This window comes from Drosophila nasuta, chromosome 2L (genome assembly GCF_023558535.2).
Source record: "Drosophila nasuta strain 15112-1781.00 chromosome 2L, ASM2355853v1, whole genome shotgun sequence".
NCBI lineage: Eukaryota > Metazoa > Arthropoda > Insecta > Diptera > Drosophilidae > Drosophila > Drosophila nasuta.
The window spans coordinates 17,577,723-17,591,416 of record NC_083455.1 but is presented as its reverse complement, the minus strand read 5'-3'; the positions used below and the strand labels follow the sequence as shown (position 1 = coordinate 17,591,416).

General features: G+C 35.9%; 1 protein-coding gene across 1 annotated transcript in view; it reads right to left on the bottom strand.

Moving 5' to 3' along the window:
* Positions 1-13,694, bottom strand: part of LOC132794783 (CUGBP Elav-like family member 2) — a 64,379-nt gene that overhangs the window by 9,337 nt on the left and 41,348 nt on the right. Inside the window, 2 exon segments of the mRNA XM_060805066.1 lie at positions 3,850-3,999; positions 4,001-4,029. Of these exon segments, the coding sequence (XP_060661049.1) occupies positions 3,850-3,999; positions 4,001-4,029 (179 nt within the window).

Genomic DNA, 13,694 nt, shown 5'->3' with positions numbered 1-13,694 from the left:
CTTCAATCAAATTAGGAATCATTTTTTATTCGGAGCGAGTGTAGAAATAGATTAATCTTTAAAAACTTTCTGATATTATATATAATATTAAGAATATCTTCTAATGTCTTCTGAAACCTAAATCTGTTTAAGATATCTTTTGTGGTGGAATGTCATATTTTATTGACATTCACATAGTTGTATTATTATTTAAACATTCTATTTTAATTTGAAACTGTTGCAATAGATTCTGCATCATTTCTGTTTAATGAAACAGTTTTTTTAGTGGAATTGCACAACAAATAACTCTAACAATCGCAGCTCGTTCTAATCCCTTCTACGCCTACATATCTCCAAATGTGATGTCATCAAAGTTCTATTTTGCTTCAGCTTGTAGCTTGTATTCCCCATCAATTTATTGCCGCACTTGTCGCGCATCTCTTTCCAAGGCAGACTTGCATAAAATTTTATGGAAGTGTTGTGGTCGCAATTACCAATGTATCTGTCTGTCTGTCTGTCTGTCTGTAATCATTTGAGAGTTGCATGAATGCATTGGTTGGTCTGAGCTATTGGTTTTGAGTGCTGTGTGGCAAGTGAGGCATCAAGAGCGCGCTTCGGCATTACGAGAGCCAACTTTAGCTGTTTTGATAAGTTTTATGGCCACTGCGGCGGCGGCTTACAACATCAAAATAATGATGCGCACTTAAGCTGAGACCGCGGGCAATAACAAGAAGAAGAACAAAGCCAATGTTTGTCTAGAGCATCCGACAGCAGCGGCTGCCTCAACCGCGCAAGTTGCGCCTCTTTCTCGGGTTTCGCATTTTGCCTAAGCGACTTAATTTACACCTTTTACTAAGCCCAAAACAAAACTAACAAATGGCTCAATGGCTGACTGGCTGGCTGGCTTGACTGTGTCTCTGTGACTGGGCGAAAACTAAAACATAAACCAGGCCAAAAAAAGAGAGCGAAGCAGACATTTAGCGGGGCATTAGATGCAGTTGCCTCGCCATCTCCGTACTCAGCTAACTATCGCCGGAATGGGCCCAAGCCACTTTAGTCATTTCCCGGTTTATGTAGACTTTATCATTGAGAGCAGGCGACGAGCGACCGAGGCAACTTCCGGCTGAATTGCGGCCGACACAGTTTGCAGCCCAGAAAATGGAGAATGGAGCAGAATGGAGAGCAGCAAGAGAATGAGCTTTGGTGCTTGTGTTGCTTGTGTACTGGCAGCCAGAACAGAGCAGAACAGTACAGTACAGAACAGAAGTGCTCTTTAATTACATTGACTATAATTCTTGCGGCTGTGGCGCGACTTTTATGACCGGCTGCTGCTCTAGCTGCTGTGGTTGTCGTTGCCGTCGACTGTTCCTGCTGTTGGCAACAAAGTAATTAGGCAAATTTCCGAGTTTTTAAACAGGTCACCAAAGTTGCTGTTGTACGACGCTTAGTTGAAATGCCAACATAAAGAAAGAAAGTCAGCAGTTGAGCGGCCGATGTTTATCTTAAGAAAATAAGTGGACTTATAAGCTGGATATTATGATGAATATTAGAAAAGGAAGCAGAGAACAGTTTATATATGTAAATATTGGTTGACTTTTATAGAATAATTGTCAATCCTGACTAAGAATAGACTTAAATGTTGTGGTTTAAAACGTAAATATATAAAAAAGAAAAATTGATTACAAGGTTTTGTTGAGATTTCAATTGAAATGTTTGTTTAGAACAGATTAATGTTCATTCTCTTTGATATAATTAATTATATGTTAATCTTCAGAAATTTGTTTTCAATGCCTAGAAGTGTTGATATTTAAATTAAATTGATCGAAATAATTTAAAGTTGAATGTAGTTTTATAGTTTGAACATTTACTTTAATTTACTATTTAAAAACTCTATTCTTTTGTAATGATTTCATTTATATTTCACTTTTGTTGCCCTTATTTCGCATTCGCATCTTTCCCAACGCGCTCACTGTGTTTGTGCAGCTGTAAAAACAAGTTAAACGACATGGCCATCAACGCGACCAGACTTAAAGCCAAAAAACTTGCACAGCACTTGACAAATTAGCGAGACGAGCGCTAAAGAAATCTGCATGTGCTGAAAAATATTATCATCGTTTGCTCTTCACATTTACCAGGCATTCCAGCGTAAATATACAAACAAGAAGAAGAAGCTAAAAGTCCGTTAAACAAACAGTTGAATGCGCTGTGTGGGCGTGTTTTTGCCTGGTAAAATAAATTGTCGGGGTTATAAACATGGCACATTAATATTAAATGCATTTCGTTCTTTTAGCCCAGGCATTGCATACTTTCAGGCGTCAATGGACTGCAATGACTTGCAGCTTCTCTCCGCCTTCTCTTCTTCACCCAGTTCTCTTTCAAACAAAGCTTAGTTACTTGCCAAATCATTTGGTCGAGGCGAGCCAACTCATTGCGTTGGCTTGGTGCGTGCTTGGCATTCAGTAATTTGACTTCAAATGCATTAAAATTGCACATCACCCACACACACATTCACTATGTATTTATTTATATGTATGTATACAACATATGTATGTGTGCTTTGTATGTGTGTGGATATAATGCAGCTCGCCCGCAACACATTCATCTTGCAAAAGGCGACAAATTATGTGCAATGTACAGACGCAGAGACAACATGTTGGAGTCGCCCACATCCTCTTCCCCCGCCCTCTTCCCTGTTCTCCTTCCCCCGTTCTTTACTGGACTCCTCTCCATGCTTCTCATCTCCCACTTGCTTTTGGTGTGTGCTTTACATGTGTTTGTGTTTGCCTGTCGGAAGTTTGTAATTTTGCCTGTTTCCGGCACAAAACTTGCATTAGTGTTGGCACATATGTGTGTATGTGTGGTTGTCTGCATGTGTGTGTGTGTGTGTGACCGTAGCAGGTTTGGAAATGGGTTTTACTCTATGGAATCTGCTCTGGTCTGCTCTCTGCTACTGAAAAGCATTGCCGTTGACTTCTTCCGCTGCCAGCGGCGGCGTCTTGCTTGCATTTCTACTTCCTGTTGCTGTTGTTGTACAGCTGCATGCGGTTATACCCTGTGAATTGCGTTAGGGAATTGTGTCTGATAAATTATGGGGACATTATATTTTTTATTTCTGATATTGTATAAATTTGATAGTACTCAATTGAAAACATTATGTAGTTTTTAACTGCATATAATTTATTCTTCATTATACATATCAGACATTTAAAAAAACTGAAATTTCCAACATAAATAAAAATAGAAAAAGATGAAAATTTTATGAAAAATTTCATATACACAGGCTTTTTATGCTAGTTATGCAGAAATAAAAAAAAAAAATGAATTGGGGAAATGAAAGTGCATACATTACATTGGTCAAAAATTTCACCCTCCTAACTCTTACCATTTGGCTTGTGCATTGACAGTTCAGTCAGTCAGCAAGTCACTCAGGCAGACAGTCTAGTTAGTATAAAAAGTTTTACATCTTCTAATATTAACATAACTTTGTATGGTATTTAAATTGCAATGTTTCTGAATTTGAATATATATACATTTGCTATTATCTAATGCATTTAAGCCGTAGTATAGTAAAGTATAGTGAAATCTATATTTCTTCAATTCTAAAGGGTATCTTATTTAAAGGCATTATGCACAGTGTTCATGCGAGTGTCGTGTGTTATATGCGCGACTCTTGCTACCACAGCAATTAATCATTGCGACAGTTTTGCGACGCGGCCAACGCAGATACTCAGACACACGCATGTAAACCCAATACTTTCATATGGGAAGCGTAACAATGACACCTTTAAAGCCTTTAAAATGAAACACATTAAAATGCCCTGGATCTGGGAGTAATATCAATTGAAATGGTGCCGCCTTCAATCCACTCACCTTGATCGCCCCGATGGCATTCTGTTTGGTTGCGAATGTGACGAAGGCACAGCCCTTGCTTTGGCCAACCTGATCCCGCAGCACGGTGCACTCCTCGATGGTGCCGTGGCCCGTGAATAGTTGCCTCACATCGGCCTCCGTGTATTTTTTTATTCAACATGCCAACGAAAAGTTTACGCTCTGAAAATGCAACACAATACAAAAAGTTTTATTTTTTATGAAATTGTTTGCAAACATATATTCGCAAATTATGTTACATACTATATAGTATACGATATATATGTATGTATATATAAAATAAAAAACTCAAGTAGAGAAACAAGTAGAACAACAACAAACAATAATTACGAAATGCGTGAGGCTGTGGAAATATGTTTTACGAACTTACAAGCCAAACAACATGGCGACAATTTTTATTGTTCTGCTTACGTTTACATTATATTTTTGTTTTTTTTTTTGTGTTTTTGTTTTTGCCAGTACAACTTAATGAGCTGGCACTACAGTTGTAACTATGCTCATAATTATGTGAGTGTGTGTGTAAGGGAGCATGGCACATAAATGTTCATACAACTGGTTGGTTGACTGACTGAGGAATTGGCAGCTTGTCGACCTCAGAACGAGCGAAATGTGCAACATAAAAGAAGCATTAAAAGCTGTGCTACATAATTTATGTTGTTGTTTGAGTGAGAGTAAAAATATTAAAAAAAATATATATATAATTCATTCACAGAAAAAGCGAATATTGATTGTTGCCAGCAAATTTTTGAGCTGAAACGGATTTTAGAAATTGCTTTTGGATTCATATATAGTATATTAAAAATATTAATATTTATTTAATATTTTTCGTTTTACATTTAGAGGTGTTTATAAGTTAGTATATTAAATATACTAATACTAAAAGGCAGGATGAATAAGTCTGAACTTTTTTATATTAGGATTTTATTTTAAGCTACTAGCAATATCAAACAAATATTTAATTTTTTTTTTTAATTCAATGTTTTCAATACATAAAATACTGAACCAAATGACAAAAACTAACCTAAATTGCTTCTAAGCTTCTTAACGTGTTTATTAACGTTTGTTGTAAGCCTTAAGAACCAAATAACTAAAACAATTTGCTATGAAGCTGTTTTGAGCGATTAGCAATAGCTTTTCACAGTCTTAGCAGAGTCTTAGCTGTATTTGGCAGCAGCTTTCAAAAGCACATTGCATTAACTGCTGTCGACATGCGTTAAATATTTACAAAAACAACATTTTTATGTACTCCCCAAAGAGTCTTAAGTAAACACGAACACTATGTAGTGTGCTTTCTATGTTTTTTGGTAATAGAAGCAGCTATTTTTTATGGCACCCTCAAGTATTAAGTGTAACTGATTTAACCAGTGGGGCGTATGAGTGATATCTGGGTAATTTATCAGCCATAATTAATCAGAAGTCAACTTTGTTAGCAGTTTGAAAGTCATTTTCTGGCCAATTGACAAACAGCTGCTGCTGGCAACTGGCAACTGGCAAAACTGGCAAGAAGCATGCCAAGTGGCAACTGTAAATGGCAGCTAGCAACTGACGGAAATGCTAACTTTAAACTGCAACAATAAATCCAAGTTTCAAAAGCTCACATGGTGCTTCTGCTGCTGCTGCTGCCCCAAGAGCCACAAGTAGAGTAGAGTATTTGTGTGTGTGTGTGGGGCAAAGTTTTTGCATCGCAATTGCATGCTTTATCTTGGCCCAGAACAAAACGCATACGCAGCTTCTTCCTTAACCCTTTTTTCCCCAAGTGCTCGATGCCACTCGTTGTTCTGCTGCTTGTTGTTGGCTCGAAACTTTGAGCGCACATGCAAAAGACTAAAAACGCAATCGCAACAAATCGAATCATTGCAACAACAAAGCGCATGAAAACTTTTCATTTTGCAACACTTTAGAGAAGCCCCCAAAGTTTCCGTAGCATAGACAAAATTCACACAGAGACACACACAGACATGCACGTACAATATGCAACTTGGTGTCGCTGCGAAAATGGGTAAAAAGGATGCCGTTTCCCAATTCCTTTAAAAAACAAACTAAGCGTGCATTCAAACCACTTTTTGGTGCACTATGTGAATGAAGTGTTTTAACTTTGTGAGGATGTTTGCAAGCCTAATGTTTATTAAATACAAAATTTAAGATTATTCTATTATCTATCCTAAAATATATTATTCTAAATAATTAAAATAATCCTTTATTACATTAGTATTAATATTTGGTGATGAGAATGTAGAAAAAGTAGTATTTAAATTTAGTGTATATTTTCTTTTATTTTAAAATCGTACACAAATTTTAAATTTGTTAGCTTTATTCCGATTTTATCTTTTCATTACTCTCTAAATTCTCTAGCTTTTGTTTGTTTTGAAACTATAAAATTTCAGTTTTACACTATGGAAGTGTATGTAAGTTTTCGTTTGAGATAACAAAGCTTTTCATTGTCCTATACCCTACTTCAGTTTGCTGTCGTAAAGTATAAATATAGAAAATTGTGTCGCTGCAACGGAAGTGATTGGAAATTGTTGCATTCGCAATGTAAGGCGAAGGTTTCTTTTTGTCTTCGAGATTGGGGGCCAGAGAGAAAGAGAGTGCTCAGCTGCAGATACAGAAGGAGAAGCAGGTAGAGCTTCAGCCTGCCCGTTGGTCTTATCGAGCTCGAAAGTTTTTCCACACTCGTGTGCTAAATATATACGTGTATGTGTATTGGTATATATATGGATAGATATAGATGTATGGCGTTGAGAGAGTTGTGCGTTCATTCTTTTGTTTGCTCTAGCACCTGGCTGACACATGTGTGAAAATTTATTTGAGGTTAGTTCAGGTGTGACACAGAAAGTAACATTTTATATATTTATTGTATGGATTTGCCATTTCAAGTTGCAAAAAGTAACGACGACGACGACGACGATGATAACGAAAGTATGACAAAAAACTTATTGCAACTGACTCAGAGAGACAGGTGGAGCAGCAGCATCGACTGCTACTTCAAACTGATGCTGAGAGCTTGTTAAGCACCACTTTTGTAGCTGGCAGAGCGCCGCTGATTGGAAAGTTTTATGCGCACGTGATTTTGCAGCGATAAAGCCGAGCCAAAGTGAAGCTAAGTAATGTGCTGCTGCTTCGAGTATCTGCAACTATCTTCGCTTCTAGTAATGCTCGTATCTTGTAGTTCGTATCTAGCCCTTATACACATGTATCTGACGTGTCGTAAATTGAGTTCTCACAAAAAACAAAAAAAAAAGAGGGAAGGGGGAAGAAATATGGTAACGATATTTGGCCATTGGAATAGTTTATAACCCCTTGTCGATACTTGTACTTAAATTAAGTTCATGAAAATGCTGAGAGATATTTCATGCAGCATGCAACTTGACACTCTCGTGTGCATCATTAATGCACCAATGACTCGACTCATTCATTTACTTTTACGTCCACTTTATCATATCAGACGAGACCCGCACAATACCAACTCGCACTGCACTTTCTTCTTAACCGAGCAACCTCATTTAACCAAGTCACGCTCTTCCTTTTGGCCCTCGTATCTCTATCTCTGCTTGCTTGCTGGCTGGCTGGTTGCCGCCCATTACAGTTGCAGAAATTGCAATTTCACGACAATTACCACAAATTGGTTTCCTCAACTGGTGGCGCACACAGTTCGTCCTCATAGTTGCATCTTACAACCATCTCTTCTCACTCGGTCTCGCGCTTACAATTATGCAGAGAATGAAATGCGCATAAAGTTCACAGGCTTCACGCGGCATATAATTTTTGGGGGCAAGAACGCAAACGTACCATAAGTTCATCCTTGCCACACACTACACACACATAGCCTTGCCATATGATGTCGTTAACTGTCTTAAGATTTATGTGCACATTCAAAGCCGGAAAACTGCACTTATGTGTTGTCTTCATCCTCGTTCTCGTCCTCATATATTTCTTCGCTTCACACTTGAGACATCAAGTTTTGTGTGCCCCGAAAATGTGTTGCTCGCTGCCACAGGCAAAAAGTTTGTCATGTGCACAATTTTGTTGTTTTTTTTATATCATCTTTTGCTGATTTTTTATCTTTCATTTCTTCTTTTCATTGCACTTTTGCAGCTTGTCATTTGCTATCTGTATGAAAGTGAACTCATGCATACCGATTCCAACAGCTTGAATTCAATGTACGAAAGCAATTAAATATGAATTCCATTTCCATTTTCCCTTTGGGCTTGAAAAATGTCTTTAAAGATCTCGGGCGTTGCGTTGCGGCAAAATGGAATTTTAATTATTCTAACAATTTGTTTGCCATGCATAAACAAATTAAGCCCTCTGCAAATATTTACAAGCTAAGCTCAGCAAAATGCAAGGCATACTTTCGCTGTCTCTATCAGTGAAGCACTCACAATGATACGCACTTAAGTATGCTATGGAAATTGCAAACATTCAACAACAACAACTGCAGCAGGTGAGAGATTCGCAATTCTATTGAATACGGAATACTCTATTAATTGATTTTAATAGTTTCGATAAAAAGAGAGACTGCTTTGTAGAAAAGAAAGATAAATCGATTAATATTCTTTGCACAATCCATAATTATAAAATTAATTCTATTGAATCATCCGATTCGAAGCTTTAAAAATCCGTTAGGGATAATTTCTTTGTTAAAAAGAAACTCGCTCTGTAAAAATATTTTACGGATTATTTAGACATGTTATTAAATTTATTTATCAAAATTATATTATCTGCAATTAATTCAACAATCAGCATAGATTTCAATACTAACAATTGTAATTCAAATTTTTTTATATGAATGAAGATAGTTGTTTTGTTTAAAGTATTTCTCATATTTCTGCAAAACAATTTATCGTATTAATTGATAGATTATTTCTATTCATTATTATTTTTATTACTTTTATATTCTCTATAAATTATTACCCAATCATTAACACTTTAATAGTAACTAGTTGTGCATTATTTTATATGAAGAAACGATCTCTGTAGAATCCTTTTAGTACTAAAAAATAATTGTTTTTATAAATATATGTAATATTTCTTTTTCATAAATTAAATCCATAAGACCATGACGAAATACGTAAGTATGATAAATAATAGCTAGTTAATAGATAGTTTATGTCTATTCCATTCTTTAAAATTCAACCCAAAATCAGCATAAATTGCAATAGCATTGAAATAAGAATTTATCACTATATTCTAATTTGATTAATTCCTTCTATAGTCAACTTAAATTCTGTAAGATCACAACCCTTCTTCATTAGTGTGTTGGCATAACAAAAGTCAATGCATTAACCAGGACAATTGCATTCATAGTTTCGAGGCGAGGCGCAAAAACTTGTAAGTGGAACGCAATACGCCTGAAGTGCTTCAGATTTGCATAAATATGTGTGCATGTGTGTGTGTGTAAGAACTTATAGAGAGAGTTATAGAAGATTGCTGTAAAATAGTTCCTAATGCGTGCTGCAATCAAATGCTTTGTTATGCAGATAGATAGAGAGAGAGAGTGCGAAAGATTGAGATAAATATGTAAACTTATATATAGCAGTTGTTAAACACACCAGTAAAACACACACTCACACACACACACACGTGCTGACTATCTGGCCAATTGTTTCTGGGAGGAACAGAGAGGGAGAGAGGGAGGAAAGGAGGAAGAAGCTGTAACAGCTTGCAACATTATTCAAAGCATGGCCGCAGGCGTTTTCGGCAGAGCAAGCTGCAAAGCAATACATGTGTAAAAACAGATGTGAACAAGCAGCTAATGGCTTTGCCTCCAATTGTGATTCGATGCTTTTGCCCTTTACTAATAAATGCTACACGAATGTGGTTTTCATGGATTTATATTTTGCAGGCAGAATAATGAATTTGTAATGCCTTTTAAATATGCTTTTATTTCATTAAATTTGTCAGCAAATTTAAAAAATATTTAAAACGTTATTTATATGCCTTAATTAAATGACATTCTTACATTCTTTACAACTAATAAACTACGGTTATTTTATTGTAAATTCCACAACAATATAATAGAATATTTAACGACGACTATTTAATTTAGTTGCGCATTTTTTTAATGACTTGCCCACATTTTCTTTAGTCGTTTTTTTTTAGCGTTGCCCATGGAAAATTAGTTGAAATTCCGTTTTAATTTCCTTTTTCCGCTTGTCAATTATTGCATAATTATGCAAATATGTTGTCGGCGAACGCACAAAAAAAAATACAAAAAAATGTCCTGAAAAATGTCGAAAATGTGTCGTTGGCAAAGGGGGCGTGGGGCGTACAGAAATGGGCGTGGCTGGGTGCCTAATTGAATTAAAACATAAAATTTTTGCACCGCAATAAGTTTGGTTGCGTACAACGGGCCCTAAGGGTAGGCTATAAACTTTCACCAGCCCGGGAAAGTCAAGAGAGATGGCTGAAATGTGGTGGCGCCTCCAGAGATAAGAAATGAGCAACGAACAGTTGAGTGTGTGCTTGAATGTTTGCTGTGTATGAGCTTGTGTTATGATGACTTGGTTTTACTGCATTTTGATAGGTTAAAGAAATTTCGACTGGGTTATGACTTTAAACTCTATTAAAAATCCATTTCAATTTGCGCCTTGAATGTCATATTTTCCATTACAACTCGGTTTAAGCAGTCACATAACTTATTAGTTGATGAGTTTTGTGTTTTTTATGTTTGAATTTATTGTTAAGGTACTAACTTTAAATTTAACTAATTCTTTACTTAAATAAATAAACGAAGTAAACAAAAGAGTAAAGTAAGCATTGCTAATAAAACACCAAAATTTATCATGAGAAATAAACCTTAAAAATATTATTTCTTTTTTATACCCCTACCTAATGGGTAGAAGGGTAATATAATTTTGTGCCTCCTTCTCCGACCCAAGTCCGTCTGTCTGTCTTGTCCGTCCGAATGAACACGTAGATATGAAAGTAGCTTTGGCTGAAAATTTGAAATATTTTGCACTCTTTGGTGTATTTTAAATGCAGTACTTTATCAATATACCTAAAATAGTCTTTGGAATATTTTCAGTATTTTTGCGGTATGTTCATTCGACTGTAGCTCTCTTCTTTTTTTTGTTATGACTTCAATAATTCAATATAACATAGTAATTATTAAGATTGTTCTTGGAATTCAGGATTAATAATTTTTTTGCGTAAAAAACAAAAGTACATTTACAATTTAATCTTATTCCAAAAATGCGGTAGAACTCTTGAGCATTTATTAATTGTTAGAATACAAAGCCTTCCTTCTTTTTAAACAATATAATTTGTTAAGTTTAACAAAGTAAAATAGAATTCTCATTTCAATTTTGCCACAATTTTGAAACAAAATGTTTCGCATAAACTGCACTCAATCAATTTTGTGGCTGGAAGCAAGAAATATGCGAATTAAGCTATTAAATGCAAAACTGGCTGCAATTATGTCTGTGTTAAGTGTTTCAAATGAATGTAAAAACATTTTGGGAAAATTTCGCTACGTTTTCAGTTCGGCGTTGTTCAACACTTTTGGCAACTCATTTGCAAAATATGCAATAAATATTTATGCAGCTGAGGCAACTACTTAACAACACAAACAGATACAAATATGTGAAAAGTTGCTCCTGCAACACACACACACACATACACACACATACACACACACACACTTGCTACACAGTCATGCAGATGCGGCACTTCAAAATGGCGGCCTCACATGTGCATTGCATTTTCATTTATTAAGTCTGCCAAGCTTGCTTAATCTGAACAACAAACAACAGAAACAGCAACAGTGCCACAACAGCAACAGCAACAACAATTCTGGCAACAACAACAAGGACAATGAGAGGCTGCGCTCTATTTTGGGAGTCTTGCGGCAAGTGTTTATGTTATAATTGAAAACGGTAAACGGCAAATGTTTTGACTCGGCATCGTATCATGCAAATTGCATCCTTCAGCCAAGTGCTGCAGCAAATGTTTTATGCAGCATTTTAATTGAAACTTTACATGCCGCGTGTTGCATGCGGCTTAGTGGCGCCGCTGCCAAGCAAATTGTGCCTAACTCAGTGATTTGCTTGAACAAATAGAGAGAGAGAAAGCGTATTACGCGAGTCTGAAAATGGAAAATTTCCTAAAGAAAAGCAGGCTGTTTAGAGATTAAATAGAATTAATGCGAAGGCCTTAAAACTGGTTGCTTAAAGATATTTTTGATTAAAACAACAAATTATAATTAAATGAATGCTTTAAAAATAATTTCTTGAAAATAATCTTGCTTAAAACGCATATAAATACATTTATTCCAAGTCGGCAATTTGGTTTCGATTAGATGAGAAAATTAGAAGTTATTTAAGAAACTCTTTTGCATGACAAAAACGGCTACTTACTACGGGTTTTAGTAGCTTTAACTAAGAATTTGGTATTTTTATGCCCTATGGAGTATATTGATATAGTACTAATCAATATACCAAGCATAGCCTACGCTATATTTTAGTATTTTGTGGTGTATTATACGGTATATTTTAAGAATAATTCTCAATTTTCTAACTTTTATATAAAATGGGTAGCGGGTATCTCATAATTGAGCCCACTCGAGCTTTCTTACTAGTTATTATTGACAAATTAAAGCCAAATGAAGAAAAGCTTTAAAGTTAGTTACTTAAAGATACTTTTTTTAACATATATTTATTTTACTTTTACCAAATTCAAGTTAAAGCAAAGTTCAACTTCTCACTGCACAAAAATGCATCGCGATGGAATAAAATCATCTATTGTCAAATTGACTTTGACCTGATAATAATTTGAATTTCATAACTTCCAATCAAAAGCAAGTTGCATATTAAATTCTTTAGCGCCCCACAGGGCAACAAAGTAATCACCTGGCGTGCCGCAATTCACTCTCTCTCTCTCTCTCTTCTTCACTATTTCTCGCATTATTTTGCTTTGCTCAGTGACTTTATAATATAGTATATATATATGAGGATCCCTGCTGATTGTTATGCAAAGCGCATGGCGAATAATTTTGAGGCAAATCAAAAAGCAGCGCATCATAAAGTATAAAGCAAAAGTTACAAGGTAAACGCAGACCAAAGCAGACAGTGACGAACCGAGAACGAATAGAGAGAGAGAGAAAAATATCTGAAATATTTTACGACTGTCAGCGACAAGGTTTGAGAATTTGAAGCTGTAAAGTATACGAGACTTCAGTGCGATATGTATAGACAAAATGACTGACTGACTAACTGACTGGCGAACACACTGACAATCAAAGTGTTTTTGACGTGACGCTGCTGTTGATGCCACCAAAAGCCGCAAATATGCTGAACACCTCAAGATTAAATGTGCAGCAGTCGGTGTGACGTGGCGTCGCATATGAAGCGACATGAGATACTTTGGCGACGTCAAGTAACAAGCAAATGTATCTTATGCCGTCATGAGCAACGTTTATTGTTTCACTTGGCAGCCGAGAAGAGGCAACATCAGCAGCAAGAGGCGCAGCAGCACGTGCGTCACACAACCAGTTTCAGGTTGAAACAAGAGCAAACAACGTCATGAACAATGCAAGAGTCAAATAATCGCAAAGAGAGTTGTCATTAAATGTATCTATAAGATACGAGACTGCATTATAAATAAGAATTAATGAATTTGTTGTTAGCCAAAGCAACTAAGAGCCTAACAAAGTAGGCGTTTTGCTAATACACAAAGTACAATTTGTGTCTGATCGCAACCAATCAGATTTGTAATGTTAGAAAAATAATGGAAATTCCCTTGGAATGTTTTGGCAACAATAGAAAATATCTGACGAAAATGCTATAAATAGAATTAACAAAGTCAAAATGCTGAAACGGATCACAAAC